Genomic DNA, 25,421 nt, shown 5'->3' with positions numbered 1-25,421 from the left:
TTAAGGCACCATTTATCCCTCTGGCCCTGGGGCTGATCCTTTTTGGCCCACCCAAGCTGGGCCTAGAAGCCACGGCCCCATCCTTCCCAGGCGAGCACCCCATCCCCTAGGCCACGGGGGAAGCTGCCCCACCACCTTACTGTCAGATGAAACCACCAAGAGGGAGATATTTGTTCTTCTGTTTCCACCCCCCTAACGTGGAGACGAAAATCCCCACATGTGTTAACCGAGGGGAGAATTTTCTCCCAACACGTTTTGCTTAAAGGCTCACTGGTTTCAATAAGACTACACACAAGTTAATTAACAACAAACAGCAGATAGAAATGGATTTCAGGGACAAAAAAGCAGATTATCAGCAACTAACCTGACACACACTCTGCAGAGCACACGGGGCAGAGTCAGGAGGAACGAGCAGATTCGCATCCGGAAGGATGGGACTGGCCGTCTGGCATGTTCTCAAGGCAGAAGTTGCATTTGCTTTGTAGCTTGGGGTTCTTGGGATTCCAGACACTGGGTAAGACGCCTTCAGCCTGGGTCCAATCCTTCCCCCAGGTCAGTCTGTCTTCCTCAGCTCCTTCCCAGCATCCTCTTGTGTGGGGAGTGAAAATGGATGATTTCACCCCCTGCCTTATATAGCTCTGGCAAAACTGTTTCAAAACTGCTCCCCAGACCAGGCTGTGGAAAAACAGCATGGGAAGAGGGAGCCCAGAGTCATGTGGCTGGATCCCCTGACCTCACAGAATTACAACACCTGTTAACTGTGGTCTCTGCAGCAGTCTCCCGAAGGCTCCTCATGTGGGAGTTGGGCATCTCCTGAGGCCTGTTGTTCTCCCTAATGTCTCATTACAGGGCTCAGTGATCTGTCTGCACTGAAAGCCTCTTCCCCAGTGGGGTACCGCTGTGTAAATACATTGGGAATAAAGATTCATGCTCCGTATTCATAATTTGAGATCTAATATGAGGCAAAAATATAAATGGGACAATCAAATACAGCAAGTACAAATATTTAGGACAACATAAATGTGCTGTTTTGCCGAAAATGCTTCTTATTTCTGCTAGAACGACATCACAGGAATGGGTTGGGATGTTGCACGAGGAACCAGTCAGCGTACCGGTAAGAAGGAGTCTTACAGGTACCCTTACCGATTAGCCTGCTCTTGTCTGTGAACTCCAGAGCTGACTGGCCGGGCCAGACCAGAGCACCCCGCACATGGAGGGACTGGCCGGTCGTGATCAGGAGCTTATGGCCCCAGTGGGAGTGGGCTGGGATGGACTGGTTCAGTAACCAGTGTTACCTCATAACCCAACCAATTTATCAATACATTTACAAGCAAAGGTGACGTGGGGTTCGCTCAGCCCTGAAGGCTTCTAAATCCCAAGCTACAGGGGGGGATTTTACTCCTGCGGTCGAGAGACAAGACACGTGGGGGTGGATTCTAAGATTGACTAAAGCCAATTCTCAGCGGCACACAACAACTGCAACTCACCTGTGCCAGTGGACAAGGTTTCTTGGGGCTATTTCATTGCTGGAACGAGGGAACTAGAGCCAATGATGTGGAAGGGTTCCAGACCTTGGCTTGAAACCCCAACCTGAAGGTCTTCTCGGGAATAAAACTGCGCCTCTGTGTATGTCGGCTGGAGCAGGCCAGAGATGGCTTCTCCTTGCTTGGTAGATGTGTCCTAAGTCTCGTCAGCCATTGTTCACCTTGGGTATTTCATTTTCTCAGCAAATTTTCTTTAAATGAAATTGGATGTTCAGTGAAATGCCTGTTTTGTGTGGGCTTCCCAAAGAGGTTTCAGGCTATCAGCCCAGATCACAGAACACCCCAAAACCAAAGCAATAAATATCAGCTGCCCAGCAACCAACCAAAGAGCATCAGGTCTGTATTACAAAGTGTTTCTTATTGCAGCCGAAAAGAGCTGTACTCAGTGAACCTCAGTACACCTGCAATAGGTTGTGACTGCAGAGGAACCAAACAATTTTGGCTCTTACTCTTTCAACAAAAAAGGAGGAGTCTGGAGTGAGGGGTGCAGGCACCCAAGAAGGGAGCTGGCTATGTGGGAGAGATTCTAGCGGAGCTGCCATGTGCTCAAGAATGTTCCCCCTCGGCTCTTATCCTCTACAGCGGAGTGGTGGGGAGGAGGGAGGAAATTGGGGGCAGCGGGGTGACCAAAAGCCCCCAGTAGCTGGAGCTGGAGATTGGTAGTGAAGAGAGAAGCCTCCTGGTGGTCACAAAGGCAGGAGGGAGGCAGAAAGACCCTTTCAGACCCTTTCTACGCTTATTTCGGAATAATGCATCTACGCACAAAAATGCATTTCGAAATAGAATTTTCCTATTTCAAAATAGTGCATCCATACTGAGTGGACTCTGAATCACATTTAAGACTGGCCAGAACCAGTTCCAGCAGGGCACCATGTCAGGACTTACTATGTCTGAGGTCTGTGCTTAAAGGACCCTCCCAGACAGGGTTCCCTGCTTGCTTGCCTATCTCGATGAGGGACAGCAAAGCATTTTTTCTCTGCATGCTCCGGTTGCCCTCACTCAGGACACCACAGCACTCTGCAACATGGAGCAAGAGCCACCCCTGGGCACTTTGGTGCTTCTCTTGGACACATTGCTGGGAGCCAGGCTGCACTTGGTGCAGGCTGCCATCAGGGAGGTCCTTGCGGGGATATGTCTATCCAGCAGGCCCTGCGGGACAGCTTACACCCTGAGGAGCACTAAGAGCCTACCTAGTCTGCCTCATTCGGGGTTTGTGCCCCATTCCTCCCTCATGTCTTTCCACTTACCCCTCCCTAACCCTGGGTATGTCTACACTACAGCACTAATTTGAACTAATTTAATTCAAATTAGTTAATTTGAACTAAGCTAATTTGAAATAGTGCATCTAGACCAAAAAACTAATTTGAATTAGCATTTTTCTAATTCAAACTAGCATGACCACACTGAGTGGACCCTGAACCGAAGTTAAGGCTGGCCGGAACCAGTGCCGGCAGGGCATCAGGTTAGGACTTAGAGCATGGAGCTGCTGCCTCAGGCTAGCCAAGAATCATAGAATCATAGGACTGGAAGGGACCTCGAGAGGTCATCGAGTCCAGCCCCCCGCCCTCAAGGCAGGACCAAGCTCCATCTACACCATCCCTGACAGATGTCTATCTAACCTGTTCTTAAATATCTCCAGAGAGGGAGATTCCACCACCTCCCTTGGCAATTTATTCCAATATTTGACCACCCTGACAGTTAGGAATTTTTTCCTAATGTCCAATCTAAAGCTCCCTTGCTGCACTTTAAGCCCATTACTCCTTGTCCTATTCTCAGTAGCCAAGAGGAACAAATTTTCTCCTTCCTCCTTGTGACACCCTTTTAGATGTTTGAAAACCGCTATCATGTTCCCCCTTAATCTTCTTTTTTCCAAACTAAACAAGCCCAGTTCATGAAGCCTGGCTTCATAGGTCATGTTCTCTAGACCTTTAATCATTCTTGTCGCTCTTCTCTGTACCCTTTCCAATTTCTCCACATCTTTCTTGAAATGTGGTGTCCAGAACTGGACACAGTACTCCAGCTGAGGCCTAACTAGTGCAGAGTAGAGCAGCAGAATGACTTCACGAGTTTTGCTTACAACACACCTGTTGATACAACCTAGAATCATATTTGCTTTTTTTGCAACAGCATCACACTGTTGACTCATATTCAACTTGTGGTCCACTATGACCCCTAGATCCCTTTCCGCCATGCTCCTTCCTAGACAGTCGCTTCCCATCTTGTATGTATGGAACTGATTGTTCCTTCCTAAGTGGAGCACTTTGCATTTCTCTTTATTAAACTTCATCCTGTTTACCTCTGACTATTTCTCTAACTTGCTAAGGTCATTTTGAATTATGTCCCTATCCTCCAAGGAAGTTGCAACCCCACCCAGTTTGGTATCATCTACAAACTTTATAAGCATACTCTCTATCCCAATATCTACATCATTGATGAAGATATTGAACAGTACGGGTCCCAAAACAGACCCTTGCGGAACTCCACTTGTTATCCCTTTCCAGCAGGATTTAGCACCGTTAACAACAACTCTCTGACTACAGTTATCCAGCCAATTATGCACCCACCTTATCGTGGCCCTATCTAAGTTATATTTGCCTAGTTTATCAATAAGAATATCATGCGAGACCGTATCAAATGCCTTACTAAAGTCTAGGTATATGACATCCACCGCTTCTCCCTTATCCACAAGGCTTGTTATCCTATCAAAGAAAGCTATCAGATTAGTTTGGCATGACTTGTTCTTCATAAACCCATGCTGGCTATTCCCTATCACTTTATTACCTTCCAAGTGTTTGCATATGATTTCCTTAATTACCTGCTCCATTATCTTCCCTGGGACAGATGTTAAACTGACCGGTCTGTAGTTTCCTGGGTTATTCTTATTCCTCTTTTTATAGATGGGCACACTATTTGCCCTTTTCCAGTCTTCTGGAATCTCCCCTGTCTTCCATGATTTTTCAAAGATCATAGCTAAAGGCTCAGATACATCCTCTATCAGCTCCTTGAGTATCCTGGGATGCATTTCATCAGGCCCTGGTGACTTGCTGACATCTAACTTTCCTAAGTGATTTTTAACTTGTTCTTTGTGTAACCTATCTTCTAAACTTACCCTCTCTCTGCTTGTATTCACTACGTTAGGCACACCTCCAGACTTCTCGGTGAAGACCGAAACAAAGAAGTCATTAAGCATCTCCTCCATTTCCAAGTTTCCTCTTACTGCTTCTCCCTCCTCACTAAGCAGTGGGCCTACCCTGTCCTTGGTCTTCCTCTTGCTTTTAATGTATTTATAAAAGGTCTTCTTGTTTCCCTTTATGCCATAGAAAGCTGCAACCACAATGATGTAAGAGAAGCAGGTGGAAAAGGCCTTTTCCTTCCCAGTGCTGGAAAGGATCCTCAGGATGATGGCGATGATACTAATGTAGATAACAAGAGTAAACAGAAAGACCAGAAGAGTTTTTTGAAAGACAGAACAAATGTCAGTAGTATCAACAGAGTCCATGTCTCGCCACAGAACCTACCAATGGATGAAAAATCACAGAAGAAATGGTCAAATTCCTTTGGTCCACAGTATGTGAATTGTAGAATGAAAGGTACCACCATGGTGTAGGAAATGCCAAAGATCCATCATCCATGGCACAACGATGAGGAGGTTCCCAGCAACAGCTGCAATGTAGATGACTAGTGACAGCAGGAAGAGGAGGGGCTGCAGTTCTGGGCCATTCCCAAATGTGACAAGGATCAATTCCACGATGGGCGTTTGGTTTCTCCCTTCCATAATACGTGTCTAGAAACAGAAAAGCGCCCGATAAGCATGGAGCTCTAAACATTCAGGGGTTTGAAATATCTTCATCATGTCATTTCAGCCAGTCACGAGGACATAACAAGTCAATAGACGGGAAATGGAGACTATTTAAAGCTCAAAGATGGGTTTGTCCATCCTACAAGTGAGAGGTGTCACTCCCCAGCTTTGATCAGCTTGGCAGCATTGAATGAGCAATGAGAACAGGGCAGCAGAGCCAATGTCTGGCGATACGCACCTGTGTCCGTACCTGGGATCTCAGATGGCTGCGGGTAGTTAGTCTGTGCTGCTGAGGCTACGCTGCTAGTTTTAGCATCCGAGCTCACTCAAGGGTCGTGCGTGTCGCTCGAGGTGGGCGGGGGGAGGAAATTACCCTTTTGAGGTTGAGCAGAGAGAAACCCCATGAGAGAAAAACCCAACCCCCCAACCTTTGGTATAAAGTCTAACCGGTATCTGCTCTTGTAGCAGATTCAAGGCAAAACCCACCATTTGAAAGATGCATCTGAAAACAGACAAGGACATGAGAAATCCGTCCTGTACACACCCCAAGGGCAGGGCTGGCCCAAGTCATTCGTGCCCCCCAGGGCCCGGAAGTGCGGCTCATGTGCAGCCCCATCCCCGCCCGGCCCAGCAGCCCGGCTCAGCGCCCCCTACAATGGGGTGCCCTGGCGGTAGCCTGGTCAGCCCATAGCTTGTGCCAGCTCTGCCCAAGGGTTGCTACCTGTTCTCAGATCTGCCAGGGTCAATTGCACCAGTTTATGAGTGTTTGTAGAGGCAGAACCGGGAGCTGCTTTCTAGGGGGAAAACAATTCAATGTCCCCGGTTTGAGAGATTTCAACAATTGTTGGCCAAAGCTCCCAGGTCAGTCTGACCTCTAGACCTGGCTCTCCAAACACCGGCCATGGGAACAAAAGAGTGAATCTCCCTGTCGCATCGGCTCTGAGATTTAAAGGCACATACGCGATTTAGGCACCAACTGCTTTAGAATGTGAATGACAGTGTCAGAATCAGAACGCCACTGTCTCACAAACACACTGATCTACTCTCTGTCTGTCTCACACAAGCACATACACACACACACACACACACACACACACACACACACACACACACAAGCACACACACACACACACACACACACACACACACACACACACACTGACTCATTCACACACACCTCCCAACACACACTTGTGGTGCTTTTGTAACTTCCTGACTATGCAGCACTTTAAAGCAGGGCTGGCTCTAGGTTTTTTACCGCCCCAAGCAAAAAAATTTTTGGACACCCTCCCCCCCGCTGCTGCAGGACAGGCACTGAGGAGGAAAGCATCATTTCACCGTGCAGCTCTTTGACTCCCACCTCACCCTCCGGCCAAACCTAGCCTACGTCCTGTCTCACCTCCACACACATCCCCGTCCACATGCATCCTAACTCCCCCGCACACTCACCAAATCCAGTTTCCACCTTCTCTCCCCTCCCAGGCAAACTCGACCCCTCACTGACCGGATGCAGTCTGTTCCCCTTTCTGTTCCCCACCTGATCAACTCTGCACCCACTGTTCCCTCCAAGCCAAACCCGATCCCCCTCCCCACCGGACCCAGTCTGCTCCCCTCTCCCACTTTCCCCCACTGACCAAACTCCATGTCCTTCCCCTCTCCCCGCCAAGCCCTCGAGTCCCCTCCCCCCAGCACACATGGAAATGTCGGAGCGCCTTGGGGGAGGGGTGAAAGTGGCTCGGGTCCCTCTGGGGATACACGGGGACACAGCCAGGAAACATAATGGGCAAGGCTAGGGACACCCCCCCCCCAAATCTCTGAGCTGGTGAAAGCGAGGCCCCCTCCAGCGGCTCCTCGCCTCCAGACCAACCATATCGGGCTGCAAAGTCACTCTCCCCTCCCCCCTGCCTAGGCACCTTGGTGTGAATCATCATGGCCCGGGCAGGGCCTTCCTTCCACCCGGTCCCACCAAGGCTGCAGCTCTCCCCTCCCTCCATGCCCAGCACTGAGGGAGAGAAAAGGGGGAGAGAGTCGCCCCCCATTTGCCAAGGTTCGCCCCCCTCCCCATACACACACTCCTGCAAACTCTTTGGCCGAGGGCATCCGCTGCGGCCGGAGGGGTCACTAGTAAGCGCAAGGCAGGCGGAGAGATGACCAAAGGCGCCTGGCTCCCAGCGCGGTCCCTGGCTGCGGAGACCCAGGCTGCCTCTTGTCTGGCCCCGGATCGCTCTGTGCCACCTGCCCCACACAGCCTGGGGAAAGCGGCTCGCCCACTAGGTCCGTAGTGCTCTGGCGCCGCTGCTGTTCTCAAAGCCCATGGCGCCACCTGCACGTCGGGCCGTGCTGGCTGGTGCCAGTCAGAGGAGCGCGAACGATCCCCAGGCGCTGGAGTTTGATTCATGGGAGCCTCCCTCGGGCATTCCCCGCTCCGCGGCCGCTGGGTGCTGGGCAGCTGCAGCTGCGCTGGGAAGGCGCCTGGAGCGGTGTGTGGCTGGTTCTCCACCCTGCCCCGCCACAACGCCCTCTCGCGCTCACTAGACGGCACGTTTTTCTCCCTGGTGTTGAGGGAAGGCAGCAAGGCAGCCCCGGAACTGTGATGTCATGGCACCTCAGCCAATCACTGCGGGGCTGCGAATTATTCTTACAACTGGTCTGCGCAATTCCTCATTGTGTTTCTCTCTCGTACGTCGTTTTAATTCTGTGAATAATGAGTTCTCCAATGCCTGACATGGCCTAGATGGACCAATTACCCCTATGGCAAAGTTTTCAAATCTGCGTAATACCTTGCAGTGAGGGTTCCTCCCAGCTGTGCAGAGACGTACGTTACCTTAATGTTACTCCAAATAAGGAAATTCATTCTGCATAGGAGTAGACAAACACAGGGCCTTCCATGAGAGGGACAGGGCTGTGCATGTAAGATGGGAAAGGCGCAGCTGGATCGCTGTCTCGTGAACACACCTGCCCTCTGCTGCTGGGCATTCTGGGAACGGGGGGGGGGGGAACGACACAGATCCCAGCACAGATCAGATGTGGAGAAAGTAACTGTTGCCTTCCCCCTGCAAAGGAGCTGACCCAAAAAACCCGCCCTCGGTGACTGAGCATCTTTCCCTGAGCTGCACAGGACACATGAATATCAGAGACAAGATGCTGAGTGGTACAGAACGGTTTGGCCATTACCACCCATTAGCAGAGTGATACCGTGTAGAGCAGGGGGCTGGCTGTGGACGGGAAGTTGACTGGTGGGGCAGTATGGATCTGTCCATGCTCACAAAGCAGCCCAACAAACACCAGGCTCCTCTTCGTTGTGTTGCATGGACAGTGTGACATGGAGGGGGATGAATTGAAAGGAAATCGCTGCGCCCAGCTGGCTCAGTGTAAAATACAGTCAAGAGACCACACGACCAATGTCAGTCACGTTGTTTGTTACAACCCAGTGACAGTCCGGCAGGAGAGGAAGGGAAAGAGCGACAGGGGATGGATCAGCTGAGAGGTGCTTGTTTGGTTCATCCTCTCAGAACCACCTGATGTTGGCCAGTTGGGGAACACACGAGCCCTGTATGTAGCTGACATGGTCCCCAGTTCCCCCATCTCCCCCGTGCATTGCCAGAGACGCAGGATCCCTTTGAGCTGTTCCCATTGAAAGGGCTCTCCTGTTCACCGCAGCTACTAGGCAACACACGGCCAGACAAGTGTGGGGAAGGTGCCAGCCCTTTAAAGAAAGCACTTAGGGGGCCCACAGCTCCCCCAGCGTCTAACGCTGTTGCTTGGGTGTCAGACTCAAGCCCTTTTAATGCTTCTATTTAAAGGTCTCCTGCCTTCCCTGCACCTGTCAGGCAACCCTTTGCCTAGCAGGGGAACAGGACAGCCCGTTAAATAGCAAAGCTGAGAGGGCTGGCGGCTGCCCCACCTCTAGCGTGTTGCTAGGGAGCCAGAGACCCTCCGCCCTCAGCTGTGTCTATTTAAAGGACAGGTGCCTTCCCTGGATCGACTGGATCTAAGTACGGGGATGACAAGAGCCCTTTAAATAGAGGTTGTTTGAGGGACTCGTGCCCCCCTCCTGCTCTAGGCAGCGAGCTGGGGCAGAGCCTGAAACTGCCTCACGGGCTGGATCCAAGCCCTAGGTGGGCAGGAATTCGGCCACGGAGAGGCCCACCCCAGAATTAGAAGATTGACAATGATAGACAGATGGACACATCTCATTTCTAACTTCACACCCAAGAAAGACGCGTACCCCACATGAATTGGCGTGCCTCAGTTTCCCTTTTCACACATCAGTGTAACCTTCTTCTGCCTTTGCTGCTACTCCCAGCTCTAAGCCGTGTGCAGAGGTTTAGAAGCACACTCAATATGGGACTCCTCTCACTAGGATGTACCTTAACCGGGCACGTTCCACACTTCCCAGGGGGCGCCTCCACAGGAGTTCCTGATCCAGAAGGAAAAGCCGTAAGGTTCCCAACAAACCAAGGGTGCTTTGCAGTGTCTCCAAAGTGCCGTTTCCATACGTCGTCCTCCGGTCAAAGAGTTTGTGCCCTGTGCTACATCCTACCCCTCCCATCCCTTTTGTGCACCCGTGCGTATTCAGTGATAGGTTTTCTCATCTCATCAGTGGATCGAATGCTCCTTGGTGGATTTGAATTTCCAATGGAAATGCGCCTTTCTCCTGGTGCTGGGCATTCCTGGTCCATCAGCATAAATATTTGCACTTGCAGCCTTCCAGAGATTTCCGCCTTCCCATCTCAGACAGATGGTTTTTGCCTTGTTAGTCCTGTGTCTGGCCCTGGAATGTTTTGGATCAGAAGGTTTCCCATTCTCAAGAAGCTAATAGCAAAGTCTCCTCCGTGAAACCTGACTGAGAGCTGGGCAGCTGGGTTCATAGATACAGCCCAGCCCCCATCTCCCTGCCCTTCCTGCCAAAAATGGAGAAACACCCTTGCCCCCTGCTCTGGGCCACCTGTCTCCTCTCCAGCTGTGGCACCCAGCTCCACCCACGGCAAACTGGTATCTGGGAGACCCTGCTGCCACCTGTTCTCTTTCTTCCTTTTGTTAGCCCAGTTCAGGCGTGGGCAATCGTACTGTGGTCGTGTGGCCAATGGGATCTGTGGCCAATGGGAGCTGTGATTGCTGACTTCTGTCACCAGGCCAGTAAATACAGAGGGGGAGGCCTGGCAAGAGCTCACCCTGGCAGACCAGATCCTGCCAGTCGGTCCATACTTACCCACCTCTGGGCCCACAAATACGGAGGATGAACAAACACAGCAGGAGTCTTAGTGTAGTGAGATTTCATTCCTTAGTGCACTTTTTTCTCACATGTTGGTGGTAAACGTGTTGACGCACCGATTGAATTTCTGCCTGGGAGGAAGGAGGCCCATGGGCGGCTATGAAAGCTGAGATGGGAAAAATTGCCTGGTCCTTTTGGGTGCTCATGTCCCCTTCTGGTGGCATTGGTGAAGCCACATCTGAGTACAACATCTAATTCTGCACCCCCTCCCCCCCCGGTGCGGAAAAGTGAGTGGAGCAAGGAAAATGATTTGGCGGCTAGAGCACATGACCTACAAGGAGAGGCTGAGGGATCTGGGTCTATTAAGTGAGCAGAAGAGAAGAGTGAGGGGGGATTTGAGAGCAGCTTTCACCTACCTCAAAGGGGGTCCAAAGAGGCTGGAGAGAGGCTGTTCTCAGTGGTGGCAGATGACAGAACAAGGAGCAATGGTCTCGAGCTGCAGTGGGGGAGGTCTAGGCTGTCGATTAGGAAAAATTCTTTCCCTAGGAGGGTGGGGAAGCGCTGGGCTGGGTTCCCTGGTGGGGAGGGGGGAATCTCCATCCCTAGAGGTTTTCAAGTCCTAGCTTGACAAAGCCCTGGCTGGGATGATTGAGTTGGGATTGGTCCTGCTCTGGGCCGGGGGCTGGACTCGATGACTCCTGAGATCTCTGCCAGCCCTGGGATCCTGTGATTCTATGATTCTTATTCATTCATTCATTCATTTATTTTTATTTTGATAGTGAGAAAAGTTAGATCTTATGAGCATGGAGTTTGTTGCCAAATGCCTTCAATTTGCATTTGATCTCTCTGTACCAATATCCATAGGGCTGTCAGTATAGGAGGAGACAGAGGTGCCTGGCCTCTGACAAGTGTATGGACACGCAGGAAATGCTACTTGGAGGGACATTTAGACTCCTAATCCCTCACAGAATTTCATTCCTCTTCCATCTGCAGATGTGTTCAATATTTACTCACCGTGGCAGCAAAATATTTCACTTAATTTCCAAACTGTATCAGACAACAGAAGAGCCTTGTCAATGGGATGGGAATGTCGTAGGATTCAGTAGGTGGGGAAGAGATCCGGGGTCACTCAGAAGCTGTTAAGCTCCCGCAGAATCTGGGCACTTGTGTCCCTGTACAGATCAGTGAAGTGGAGCGTGGCAGTAAAACACAGGCCTGATATGAAAGAGAAAAGCTGAGAAAGTCGGAGAACTGTAGGGATAAAGCACGAAATCAAACAAGAGAAAAGGTGAAGTAAGGCCCATTTGGGAGTAACCCTCTTTTCATATAGTTGTCGAAGCAAAAGCCTCACTCAGTTTACGCGGCTAAACAGACAGTTTTATTGGCCAATAAAAGCCAAGTGAGCCAAACGTGGTCCCAGCAGAGCCAGGCCCAGTGAGGCTGGCTAATACAATCAATCCTAGTATTTTATACCCTTAACCAAAAAAGTCTGACGTCAGGGCAAGAAATCAAAGAGAACTTCAAAGAGGAATTATTATCAGCAGAGAAAGAAACAGGATTAGAGGGAGTTCGAGCTTCCGCTCAAAATAGTTCAACAACACATTCCAACAGCGCATCCTTCTGGCCTCTCCCCACCTCAGGGAAGGCCAGTTCACTCCCTCTAGTGTACGTGCAGACACAAGAAACTGAAATGGCTTTTGTTATACAGAATGGCTTCTAGCTAAATATGAAATGGTTTCTACATAGGCAAATGGACTGATGTAAGAGACTACATCAATTCTTTATTTTACTGTTCACATGCCTGAGTCTGAAATCAACCAGTGTCAGAAGAGATTTTCTCAGGGACTGATGGACCTCCTTGTTCCTCAGGCAGTAGATAAAAGGGTTGAGCAAAGGTATCAGGACTGTGCTCAAGAAAGAAAATATTTTGTTCAGGATCGCAGGGGGCCGGAACTGTGAGAGCACATAGATTGTAAATACGCTCACGTAGTAAACTGCAACCACAATGAGGTGGGAGGAGCAGGTGGAAAAGGCCTTTTGCTTCCCGATGGTGGAAGGGATTCTTAGTATGCTGGCGATGATACAAATGTAGGTTGCCAGAGTAAACAGAAAGATGCCAACGGTTATTATGATAGCCAGAATATATGTCAGCCATTGAAGCACTATCGGAAATTTTCTTTTGCTACACAACAGACCATTGGACGAAAAGTCACAAAAGAAATTGTTAAATTCTTTGGGGCCACAGTATGTTGACTGCAGAATAATTATTTGTAACATGAAGGTGTAGGAAATGCTGAATACCCAGCACCCTGCCACTATGGGGGCACACACCCTGCCGTTCATCAGAGCAGGGTAACGGAGGGGGTGGCAGATTGCTAGGTACCGATCGTAACACATGGCCGTGAGCAGCATAAATTCTGCAGAACAAAGGATTCCATAGAAATAGAATTGCACAAAGCAGTTCTGTAGAGAAATGGTCCTGTCTCCAGTCGCGAGGCTGCCAATCAGCCTGGGCAGGGTGGTGGAGACGTAGCAGATCTCCACAGCGGACAAGTTGGCCATGAGGTAATACATGGGGGTATGAAGGTGCCGATCAGGCACCACCAGCACAATGATGAGGAGGTTCCCAGCCACAGCCACAATGTAGATCACCAGAAACAGCAGGAAGAGGAGGGGCTGCAGTTCAGGGTCGTTCTCAAACCCGACAAGGATCAGTTCCACGATGGGCGTTTGGTTTCTTCCTTCCATAATACGTGTCAAGAAACAGAAAAGCATCAGACACACATGGAGCCTTCAACACTCAGGGGTGTGAAATATCTTCATCATGTCAGGGTCCTTTCAACCAATGTCGAGGACATAACATAAGACAATGATCTGGAAATGGAGGATATTTAAAATTCAAATATGGCTTTGTCCACCCTGCAGCTGAGAGGTGTCACTCCCAGATGGAGTAACATGCTCCAGCTTCGAACAATTAGCAGCATTGAATTTGCAATGAGAACAGGGGAGCAGAGTCAGTGGCTGTCGACACACCCCTGTGTCCATATCTGGGATATTAGAGGGCTGCCGGCAGTTAGTCTGTGCTGCTGAGACTACGCTCCTAATTTTAGCATCCAAGCTCAATTAAGGGCAGTGTGTGTATCTCAGGTTGTGGGGGCAAGGAAATTACCCGTTTGAGATTGAGCAGAGATAAACCCCATGACAGGAAAACTGAAACCCCCAAACCTAACTAGTATCCACACCTAGCCGCTATCCACTGTTGCAGCAGATTCAAAGAAACAAACCCACCATTTGAAAGACGCAGCTGAGAAACAGACAAGGACACAATAAATCTACTGAGAACACATCCAGTGGGTTGCTACCTGATCTCAGATCCTCCAGGGTCAATTGCACCAGCTTTATGAGTGTTTACAGAAGCAGAACTGAGAGCTACTTTCTATGGAGAAAAAAACAATTCAATGCTCCCGTTCTGAAAGATTTCAAAGATTTTTGGCCAAAGCTCCCAGGTCAGTCTGATCTCTAAATCTGGAACTCCTAACGCCGGCCGTGTGAAGAAAAATTGAATCTCCTTGTCGCATCAGCTCTAAGATTTAAAGGCACCTAAAGGATTTTTAGGCATCAACTACTTTAGAATGTGAAAGACAGTGTGCTGAAATCACAAACACACTATCTCACAAAAACACACTTAGGGTATGTCTACACTACCCTCCTAGTTCGAACTAGGAGGGTAATGTATGCATACCGCACTTGCTAATGAAGCCCGGGATTTGAATTTCCCGGGCTTCATTAGCATAAGCGGGGAGCCGCCATTTTTAAATCCCCGCTGCTTCGAACCCCGTGTAGCGCGGCTACACGGGGCTCGAACTAGGTAGTTCGGACGAGGGTGCCTATTCCGAACTACCTAGTTCGAGCCCCGTGTAGCCGCGCTACACGGGGTTCGAAGCAGCGGGGATTTAAAAATGGCGGCTCCCCGCTTATGCTAATGAAGCTCGGGAAATTCAAATCCCGGGCTTCATTAGCAAGTGCGGTATGCATACATTACCCCGCTAGTTCGAACTAGCGGGGTAGTGTAGACATACCCTTATATACTCTCCAGCTGTGTCTACATTGGCACCCCTTTCCGGAAAAGGGATGCTAATGAGACACTTCAGAATTGCAAATCCATGGGGGATTTAAATATCCCCAGCGACATTTGCATTTACATGGCTGCCGCTTTTTTCCGGCTTGGGGATAAGCCGGAAAAAAGCGCCAGTCTAGACACGATTCTCCGGAAAATAAGCCCTTTTCCGGAGGATTTCTTATTCCTACTTGAAAGTCTTATTCCTACTTGAAATGCCCATGTGTGCTAACCGAGAGGAGAATTTTCCCCTACACGTTTCACGTAAAGGCTCACTGGTTTAGGTGAAACTACACACAAGTCGATTAACTACAAACAGTAGATTGAAGTGGATTTCAGGGACAGCAAAGCAGATTCTCAGCAGCTAACCAAACACAAGCTCTGCAAAACACACGGGGCAGAGTCAGGAGGAACAAGCAGATTCTCACCTGGAGGGATGGGACCGGCCGTCTGGTGGGTTCTTAAGGCACCACTTGCATTCTTTGCTGTTTGGGATGTTTGGGTTTCCAGACACCGGGTAAGACGCCTTCAGCTTGGTTCCAGCCCTTCCCCCAGGTCAGTCTGTCTTGCTCAGCTCCTTCCCGGTGTCCTCTTGCGTGGGGAGTAAAAACGGCTGATTTTCCCCTCTGCCTTATATAGCTCCGGCAAACAGGGGGGGCGGGGGGGATTCTTTGTTTCAAAACTGCTCCCCAGACCAGGCTTTGGAAAAACAAGATGGGAGGAGTGAGCCCAAAGTCATGTGGTCTGATCCACTGACCTCGTAGAATCACAACAACAGGTAATTTTAGGCTCTCTGGAGCAGTCTCTGGAAAGCTCCCCTGGTGGGATTTCGGCTTCTCCTGAGGCCTGTTGTTCTCCCTAATGTCTCATTACAGGGCTCAGGGATTTGTCTGCACTGACAGCCCCTTCCCCAGTGGGGTACTGCTGTGTGAATACATTGGGAATAAAGATTCATGCTCCGTATTCATAATTTGAGGTACAAAAATGAGGCAGGAATACAGATGTGATAATCAAAATCAGTAAATCCCTTTGTTTCAAATGACACTGTAAATGCGTCGCTTTGCAAAAATGCTTCATATTTCTGCTACAACGACATCACAGGAATGGGTTGGGAGGTTGCGGAATTTGCATATCCTCTTTCAAAACTTCCACGTAGTCTAGACAAGCCCCTACTCTCCATCTATAAAAAGGGAAATAAGAACAACCCAGGCAATTACAGACCAGTCAGTGTAATTTCTGTGTCAGAGAAGATAATGGAACAAGTAATTAAGGAATTCATCTGCAAATACCTGGAAGATAATAAGGTAACAGGTAACATCCAGCATGGATTTGTAAAGGACAGGGCATGTCAAACCAATCTGACAGCTTTCTTGAATAGGAGATCCCAGTACATTAACCGCAAGGGGTAATTCTCCGTGCTCCTGCAGGCCGTGTGTGACCACCAGGGCCAGTTCACAGACATTAATGTGGGCTGGTCAGGCAAGGCACACAACACCAGGGTGTTCCGCAACTCCTCTGTGTGCCAGAGGCTGCAGGCCTGGACCTTCATCCCCGACTGCCACAGCAGAGTCGAGGATGTGGACCTGCCCGTCTGCCTGATGGGGAACACAGCCTACCCCCTACAGCCCTGGCTGATGTAGCCGTACATGGGGCAACTCAACCCCTCCCGCCAGGCCTTCAATGCCAGGCTCACCAGGGCCCGCATCGTGATAGAGGGGGCCTTCAGACGCCTGAAAGCCAGATTTAGGTGCCAATGAGAACAGGGCAGCAGAGCCAGTGGCTGGCAATACGCACCTGTGTCCATACCTGGGATCTCAGATGGCTGCGGGTAGTTAGTCTGTGCTGCTGAGCCTACACTGCTAGTTTTAGCATCCGAGCCCAATCAAGGGTAGTGCGTGTGTGATGGACCGGGCCATTTATGGGCACAACTGAGGGCGTCCGCTCAGGGTGAAGTGCTCAAATCCGGGGCTCCTTACATCCCCTAGACTGGTGACCTTCCCAAATAGTCCACTAACCAGTCCCACAGAGCAATTCAGCTGCCTGCCTGAAGCCTCATGAGCAAAACCCCTCCGACATCTCAGCAATATCCGTGCCCCAGATGGCCCCGGGCCTCATACATAGGTGGGGGGTCCTAGCACCCAATCCCACCTACCCCGAACAAATTCTGTCCGGTTCCAAGGAACCAGCCACAGATCCCTGGTCAATTTACCCTCTGGACATTACCCACAAATCACGCTGAGCCAATCCTTTAGCATCTAACAGCTGAAGGTTTATTACCACAAGAAAGAAAAGCATGAGAGTGAGGTTGTTAAAGGATAGTACATTACAGGCATCGAATCTTCCAGTTCTCGATGTAGGCTATAGCAGAGATGTTACAGCTGCTCGTTTAAAAGTCCTTGTTGCGCATCCTAGGATCAGGATGGGTCCACAGGTCTTTCTGGCTCTTCGATCTTTGCAGTGCTGCGTCTGGGATGAAGTGCTGAGGTTTAATTTGAACTAAACCTCATTGTACGAGGACTAAGCCTAGTTCGAACTTACTAGTTCGAATTAAGGGCTGTGTAGCCCCTTAATTCGAACTAGTGGGAGGCTAGCCCTCCCCAGCTTTCCCTGGTGGCCACTCTGGCCAACACCAGGGAAACTCTATTGCCCCCCTCCCGGCCCCGGATTCCTTAAAGGGGCACGGGCTGGCTACCTCCTCTGCGGTGCTGACTCCTGCCCTTCTCACTGCCCTCAGCCCTCCTGCGACCTGCCCCCCTCCACCAGCCCTTCTCTCCCCCCTGTGCCCACTCCTCCAGTAGCCACACTCTGATCATGTGAGCTACCCCTCTTCTAACACCTCCCTCTACACACCTGCCCTGCCTCTCTCCTCCGGTGCTGGTCCCTCCCCTGCAGGTGTCTGCCCTTCTGCTTCTTCCCAGAATCCTCTTGCACCTGCACCTTCCCTTAGCACTGCACCCTTATGGTTACTCCCACTTCCCTCACTGCCACTGCTCCCTTTGGCATCTTTTTCCCTGATGCCCACCCCCTCATCACTGGCTTAAGAGTCCTTGTTGCACATCCTAGGATCAGGATGGGTTCACAGATCTTTCCTGCTCTTCGATCCCTGCACTGCTGCCTCTGGGATGAAGTGCTGAGCTGAGAACAAGATGGCGTCGACCACATGGCCTATTTATCCCTCCTTCCTGGTCCCTTCTTGGCTGTAGAAGGTCACCTGGCCAGAGGCCAATCTCTGTGTTCCCTGCTGGCAGCTCTCAGGTGACAGCCCCCATTCTTTAGGTGTGTCCTTGGCCCATTGAGAGCCATTGTCCCACAGACCCTCGCTAATTAGCATGTCCACAGGCCCGGCCCTGCCTAATACTCAACCACATGCAGGGAAATCTTCATTATCCATGCAATTACATGCTAATAATTGCACACACAGACATTATACACACATGAACAGTGTACATAGGATTATCAGACAGTGAGCTTCTATTCAATACCTCACATGGCCCCCTTCTATACCATTTTTGGGGCCAACACCCCCACCTATGGGTGCAGCAGTGATCTGGCTGCTCCCTCCAAGGTCCAGTAACGTGACAGCATCCGCCTGGTCTGGTGCAGAGATCGTGGACCACATCGAGGTTTGGGGGGAAGCCTCCAATGTCTGTGATCTCTGCACTAGCCACAGGAATGCGGCCGTCTACAGCCGCATGGCTGACATCCTGGCTGCCAGAGGCCACATGAGGAACCGGGAGCAGGTCCGCAGCAAGGTCAAGGACCTGCGGCAGTCCTATGCCAGGGCCTCCTAGCCAGGGGCCACCCGGAGGCCTGACCCCACTTTGAGGCCCTGGACCGCATCCTGGGGTCTCACGCCATCCATGCCCCCGGGTGGTGATCGACCCTGGGGCAGAGGGACCCATCCTGGACAAGGAGGAGGAGGATGCCGAGAGCCAGGAGCCTGCAGCGAGCCTGCCCAGGGCCCAGGACCCCCGAGGCACCCCACAGAGCACATCGGCTGTGTTGTCCGAGGCCAGGGAGGGCTCCACATGTGAGTGCCATCATGCTCCCCTTATGTGTATGGGAGGAGTGGGGGGATAGGGAGCCCAGGGACCGTGTGCCTGGGCCTTGCCCACCATGGAGCAGCAGCTGGGTGTCATGCAAGGGCCCTGGCCCGTTCCCCATACACCGACCTAGCCTTGCAGAAGGGGGCTGGGTTTCACCCATCGTGTCCCCAGGGAGAACTGACCACTGCTCTTGTTTCACCACAGCCGCAGCACCTGGGACTGCAGGGAGCACCACCCCTCCTGCAACAGCCACCTGCACCCGGGCCAGCAGGCACGCCAGGAACATGGAGGATTACCAGAGGAGGCACCAGCAGCTACTGGAGCACCAGATCTGCATCCAGGAGCACTGGATCCGGGAGGACCTGTGGCTGTGTCAGCAGAGCTTAGAGGTGCTGGAGGAGCAGAGCCGTGCCCTCAGAGGTCACCTCCAGACCCTGGTGGACAGGTTCCTGCCTCCTCCTGCTCCAAACCCTGCGGCCGCCCCAGCTCTCGCTCCTCCTCCAACCCCTGCTTCCCCACCCACTTCCTCCACACCCCCTGTCCCTCCTGTCCTCCCCTCCACACCCGCTCCCCCCCAACACCCCTGCACCCACAGTGTTGTGAGACGGGAGAGCCAGCAGGACTCCCAAGCTTTCCCTTCCCTTCCTCCCCTTCCTCCCCCTTCTAGCTCCCTCCTCCCAGGTTTCCACCTCCCCTCTCCCATCCTCATTTCTCCATCCCCCCATCCCAGTTATGTAAAATTAAAGAGATTTTGGCTGTCAAAAGAGGTGTGTTTATTTGACATTAGGTAGGGAGGTTAGGGAGGGGAAAAGAGTAAGAGGGGAGGATGGAAGACGGCCCCAGTGCGGCATGCAGGGAGAGTTCAGTCCTCATCCTCCACTTCGAAGATCTCCCGCAGGGCTTCCTGTTTCTGGACGGTCCCCTGATGGGATTCCCTGACGGCGGTGTTGTGGGGCTGAGTATAGTGGCCAGCCATGTGCACAGCCTCAGCCGTCCAGGCTGGTAGGAAAGCCTCCCCCTTTCACTCACACAAATTGTGCAGCACGCAACATGCTGCCACCACAGGAGGGATATTGTGCTCGGCGAGGTCGAGGCGGGTGATGAGGCACCTAAATCTGGCTTTCAGTCATCCGAAGGCCCCCTCAATCACGATGCGGGCCCTGGTGAGCCTGGCATTGAAGAGCTGGCGAGAGGGGTTGAAGTGCCCCGTGTAGGGCTTCATGAGCCAGAGCTGTAGGGGGTAGGCCCCATGTCCATGTTCCTGACCCTGATGTGGCGGTCAGGGAAGAAGGTCCCGGCCTGCAGCCTCTGTCACACGGAGGAGTTGCGGTACACCCGTGTGTCGTGTGCCTTGCCGGACCAGCCCACATAAATGTCCGTGAACTGGCCCTGGTGGTCACACATGGCCTGTAGAAGTACAGAGAACTACCCCTTCCTGTTGATGTACTGGGAGGCCTGGTGTTCCGGGGCATGGAAGGGGATGTGCGTCCCGTCGATGGCCCCCCTGCAGTTGGGGAAGCTGAGGGCGCCGAATCCCCGGATGACGGCGTCCGGGTTGGCGAGGCGGACCACCATGCAGAGCAGCACCCGGCTGATGGCCTTGAGCACCTGCAGAGGGACATAGAAAACCACAAATCACTGGGGTGCCCGGGTGACTGGGAGTGTTCGTTCCCTGGCACTTCCCCGCACCCCACTCCCGGAAGCAACCGCAGCAGGCGGCGTGTAGTACGGATGGGACAGGCCGACCCCTCTGGTGCGGGCCAGTTTCACCTCCTCCCCCCATGTTTTCCCTGGGGCAGCTCATCCCCTCCTTGAAGCACCCCTCCATCTCGGCCCAGTGGCTGGTGGGTGCCCTACCTGCATGAGCACTGCTCCGACGGTAGATCTCCCCATGGCGAACTGGTTCTCGACTGTCTGTCTCCCCAGTGCTTCAGGATGATGCAGACCCACCAATTGCTGCTGGAGTCCAGAGGCCAGATGCGGCAGGGCACGCTGGCGTCTGGGCGCTTCTGCCACTCCTCCATGACCCCCGAGGAGGCCAGGGGGAGAGGCAGGGGGCTGACGTGCACCAGGTGGTGCAAGGCAACTTCCACCCATTGCTGGGAGGCTTGCAGCCGCAAGTCCAAAAACTGAAGCAGCATGCCCAGGGTGAGTTCTGGCTCCATGTTGCCAACTGTGGTGGCATCCCCAATGGGAGCTACTGACACAGGCAGGTGCAGAGAAAAAACACTTTGCTGTCCCTCGGCGAGATAGGCAAGCAAGCGGAAAAGCTGAGAACCGGCTGTCCAGGGGGGTCCCTTTAAGCATGAGCCTCAGACAGCAACCACACAAAGCAACTACTGACCTAATGCCCTGCTGGAATCGGTTCCAGCTGCCCTTATATGCGACCCAGCGTCCAATCAGTGTGGATGTGCTAGTTTTAAAGTCTAGATGCCCTAATTCGAATTAACTTACTTCGATTTAACTAATTCGAACTAAGTTAGTTTGAATTAGTGCTTTAGTGTAAGCAAAATGCAGGACAATGTAGCACTTTAAAGACTAACAAGATGGTTTATTAGATGATGAGCTTTTGTGGGCCAGACCCACTTTCTCAGATCAAATAGTGGAAGAAAATAGTCACAACCATATATACCAAAGGATACAATTAAAAAAAATGAACAAATATGTAGATGTAGATGTAGATGTAGCCTGGGAGTCTAAGTAACAGAAAACAAGGAATCCAAAGAGACAGAAGATGACGTAAGGTCATTGAGCGCGAACCCTGTTGTCAGGGTGGCAATGGGCCATGTGTAAGGAAATCTTTCAGTCCATCTCTGACTAATATACAAAGGTGAATGTTTGTAAGATTGTTCACTAATAACTTGGACACTATAAGAGTTACCGCAAGCAAACGTTGCATGGGATAACCTGTCCTCCTGTAGAAGGTTCTATGGTACTCTTGGACCCAATAGGGCCCGATCACAAGCTGTAAAAATAAAAAATAACCTGCGCACTCTGCAGGGGCCGCCGCACCCACCCTACGTTCCATGCCTGCCACCTGCAGCCCCCAGTGCCGACTTCCAACCACAAGGTTACATAAGCGACCCTCTTCCCGCTCCCCTCGCCGCCTCCCGCACCAGCACACAGTGCCTCAACCCTCACGCGCACAGCAACTCGGGCAGCTGCCCTGCTCCCCACGGCACCCGCAGCTCCATTTTTCTACATTTTGTTCCTCCAGTTTCCCGGGCAATGCCGGGTAGGTCCAGCTAGATTTACTCTATGTCAGAATGTGTCCTTTCACACTCCATGCCTGTGTCTGAAAGCAGCCAATGTCAGAAGAGCTTTTCTCAGGGACTGATGGACCTCCTTGTTTCTCAGGCAGTAGAGAACGGGATTGAGCAAGGGGACCAGGACTAGGAACCAGACAGCCATTATTTTGTGGAGGATCGGGACAGGATCAATTGATGATACTGCATAGACTGTTAATACGCTCACATAGAAAACGGACACCACAATGAGGTGGGAGGAGCAGGTGGAAAAGGCCTTTTGTCTCCCAGTGCTGGAAGAGATCCTCAGGATGTTGACGATGATACAAATGTAGGATGTCAAGGTAAGTAGAAAGACCCCAACATTCAATATGATACTGAAGGGAAATGTCAACTGGTGCATAGTCTTGGTGAAGGCACCACAAAACGGACGATTAACACTTCCAAAATCACAAAAGAGAAGGTCAATTTCTTTGGGGCCACAGTATGTTAATTGCAGAAAGAAAATTTGTAGCATGATGGCGTAGGAAATGCCAAATATCCAGGCCGATGCCACCATGTGGCAACAGACCCTGCCGTTCATCAGAGCAGGGTAACGGAGCGGGTGACAGATCGCTAGGTACCGATCAATACACATGGCCGTGAGCAGCCCACTTTCTGCATTGGCAAAGATAATATAGAAATCAAATTGCACAAAGCAATTCTGAAGAGAAATGGTTCTGTCCCCAGTCGCGAGACTGCCAATCAGCCTGGGCAGGGTGGTGGAGACGTAGCAGATCTCCACAGTGGACAAATTGGCCACAAAGTAGTACATGGGGGTGTGAAGGCGAACATCAGCCACCACTAGCACAACGATGAGGAGGTTTGCAGCCACAGCCACAATGTAGATCATGAGAAACAGCAGGAAGAGGAGGGGCTGCAGTTCAGGGCCGTTCCCAAACCCTAAGAGGATCAGTTCCACGATGGGCGTTTGGTTTCTTCCTCCTCTTTTCTCCATAATTCGTATCAGGAAACAGAAACACATCAGACATTCACAGAGCACCTGCAGACTTGTGCTGTTGGCCACATGGCCAAAAACCTGGGATCACTGGGTCTCTCCTCCTGAAAAATGAATTTGTCTATAAGCGGAGGAAGATTCATTTCATTAATAGTTCAAGCTTCCAAGCAAAATCCCACCCAACCGCTTTTAGGCTGGAATTTTTAAATATCGTCATCGTGTCAGTGTTGTTTCAGCCAATGTCAAGGACATAACTAAGGGCAGCAGATTGGAAAGGAAGGATATTTACAGTTCAAACATGGATACATCTGCCCTGCAGCTGGGAGGTGTCATTCTCAGCTGCGGTAACATGCCTCAGCCTTGACCAAGTTAGCAGCATCAAATTAGCAGTGAGAACCCGGCAGCACGAGCAGCAGATTGGGACACACCCCTGTGTGCGTATCTTGGATCTCAGACAGGATCGGGTTGGCAGCAGCTGGTCTGTGCTGCTGAGTCTACACTGCTAATGTTAGCACCAGAGCTCAGTCAAAGACTGTGTGTGTTGCTCTAGGGGAGCAGCCTTTCTGAGGTATAGCTCATCAGACAGAGCAGGTCTTGCTAGTCTTCGCTGCGGCACAAGAGTCAAAAAAAGAAAATTCCACCATGTGGAAAATACAGCTGAGAAACAGAGACAGAAAAGGAAAGAGAAAGGGCCTCACCCCAAACACACACCCTGGGCTGTTACCTGATCTCAGATGTTCCAGGTCAATTCCATCAGGTTTCCATGAAGGTGCACAGGCGGGACTGAGAGCTGCTTTCTACAAGGAAAAAATTCAATGGTCCCAATTTGAAAGATTTCAAAGATACTTCACTAAAGCTCCCAGGTCAGTCTGGTCTGTAGGCCTGGAACTGCAAACACAGGCCACGTGGAGAAAAATTCAAGCCCCTTGTTGACATCAGCCATGAGTTTTCAAGGTATCTAAGGGATTTAGGCACCAACTATCAGTGTGAAAGAGAGTTGGGCACTAGATGGCCTCCTGTGCACCCACACTTCAGATCTTTGTGATACCAGCAAGTGGCTCCTTCAAGGGAGGGTGTGTTCCCATGAAGCTACACATACGGAGTCATTCAGTGTCTCACACAAACACACACACTTTGTGTATCTTACAAACATAATCTCCAACACTACACTCATACGCTGTCTAATTATATCATGCGCACACGCACATGCACACACGCACACACACACCGACACACACACTAACTCTTTCATGCTCACATCACAACACATAATTGAGGTATTCTTGTAATTTCCCAAAAGGTCAACTATATTCTCCATGATTTGATTCTTGCAGGGAGTTCTTCTAGTGGCTTCTGTGCAATTCCTCATTTGGTCTCTCTCTCGTTCTTCCATTTACCTCTTTAAGTGGTGAATTCTACACCGTCTGACATGTCCTGGACGGAGTCATTATTACTAAGGCAAATTTTTAGAATCGATATTATTTCCTGCGCTGGTGGCTCCTACTAGTTGTGCAGAGACGCACGTTACCTGATAGTCCTGCACATAACGAAATTCATTCTGTACTGGAATTAGAAAATCACTGGGGCATTGGGGAGAGGGAAGGGGCTACGTATGTGGGAAAAGAACAGCACAGGTGCCGTTGTGAAACATACCTGCACTCTGCTACTGTGTGCTCTGAGAGTGGAGAGGGATAACTCACGTCCTAGCGCATATCCTGTAAAGGAACACAAACACACACACACACAAAGGGTGTGTCTAGACTACATGGCTCTGTTGATAGAGCCATGTAAAGTAGCCTACCCAACATAGTCAATGAAACGGGGATTAAAATATCCCCGGCTTCATTAAAATAAAGATGACCGCCCTGCTGTGCTAGATCATCTGCTTGTCCGCACAGCACGTGAGTCTAGGCGGGGATCTGCTGACAACAGAAGCCTTTGTCGACCGATCCCTCATGACTCGTGCCTGTCTCCCGGCAGGATAATAGTTTATACAGCAGGGGGCTGCAGATGGGAAGTTGAATGGTGGGGAAGCATGGATCTGACCATGTGCACAAGGCAGTCCGACAAACTCCAGGCTCCCTTTGATTATGCTGCAATCCCCTGAGCCTCTGAGCCCCCAGCCTGGGTTCCCCTCGCACTGTGCTGCTGTGGCCAGCTGCAGACAACATACAACTTCAGAATTCCCTCCTGCATTCAGACAATAGACTTTCCCATCTGCCACTGTGTGCAGGGCTCCCCGACTGACCACTGCCTGAGGGAATCTCCCGGCAGGATAACCACCGGCAGCCCAGTGTGCAACATCAGCCCTGCACCTCTCTGGAGAAGTAGCACTGGCCAGTAGGAGGTTGTTATCCTGTTCGGAGAGTCACATGCACAGGTGTTAGGCAAGGTGAGATCCCCTCCCAGGCAGGTCACTGACGGGCCCACTGGTTCACAGAAAACTACACACAAGCTC

The 25,421-nt window shown here is 51.1% G+C and overlaps 2 protein-coding genes and 1 long non-coding RNA gene across 3 annotated transcripts; all 3 read right to left on the bottom strand.

Annotated features, from left to right (window-relative positions):
* Positions 1 to 4,388: 4,388 nt before the first annotated feature.
* LOC142821360 (uncharacterized) lies at positions 4,389 to 6,479 on the bottom strand. Its single transcript, XR_012898151.1, has 3 exons — positions 6,065 to 6,479; positions 5,582 to 5,717; positions 4,389 to 5,328 (listed from the first exon to the last, which is right to left on the bottom strand). It is a non-coding gene; the product is annotated as an uncharacterized LOC142821360 (long non-coding RNA).
* A 5,852-nt stretch (positions 6,480 to 12,331) lies between these two features.
* On the bottom strand, positions 12,332 to 13,306 carry LOC102459333 (olfactory receptor 6B1-like). The gene has a single exon (XM_006110374.2). The coding sequence runs from the start codon at positions 13,304 to 13,306 to the stop codon at positions 12,332 to 12,334; it is 975 nt and encodes a 324-aa protein (XP_006110436.2).
* A 6,277-nt stretch (positions 13,307 to 19,583) lies between these two features.
* LOC142821278 (olfactory receptor 10C1-like) lies at positions 19,584 to 22,963 on the bottom strand. The gene is made up of 2 exons (XM_075912120.1): positions 22,196 to 22,963; positions 19,584 to 19,643 (listed from the first exon to the last, which is right to left on the bottom strand). The coding sequence occupies exons 1-2, from the start codon at positions 22,961 to 22,963 to the stop codon at positions 19,584 to 19,586; spliced, it is 828 nt and encodes a 275-aa protein (XP_075768235.1).
* Between the last annotated feature and the right edge of the window lie 2,458 nt (positions 22,964 to 25,421).

Source organism: Pelodiscus sinensis, chromosome 30 (assembly GCF_049634645.1).
Source record: "Pelodiscus sinensis isolate JC-2024 chromosome 30, ASM4963464v1, whole genome shotgun sequence".
In the NCBI taxonomy this organism is placed as follows: Eukaryota; Metazoa; Chordata; order Testudines; family Trionychidae; genus Pelodiscus; species Pelodiscus sinensis.
Note: the sequence above shows the minus strand (reverse complement) of the source record. Positions and strands in the feature narration are given on the sequence as shown.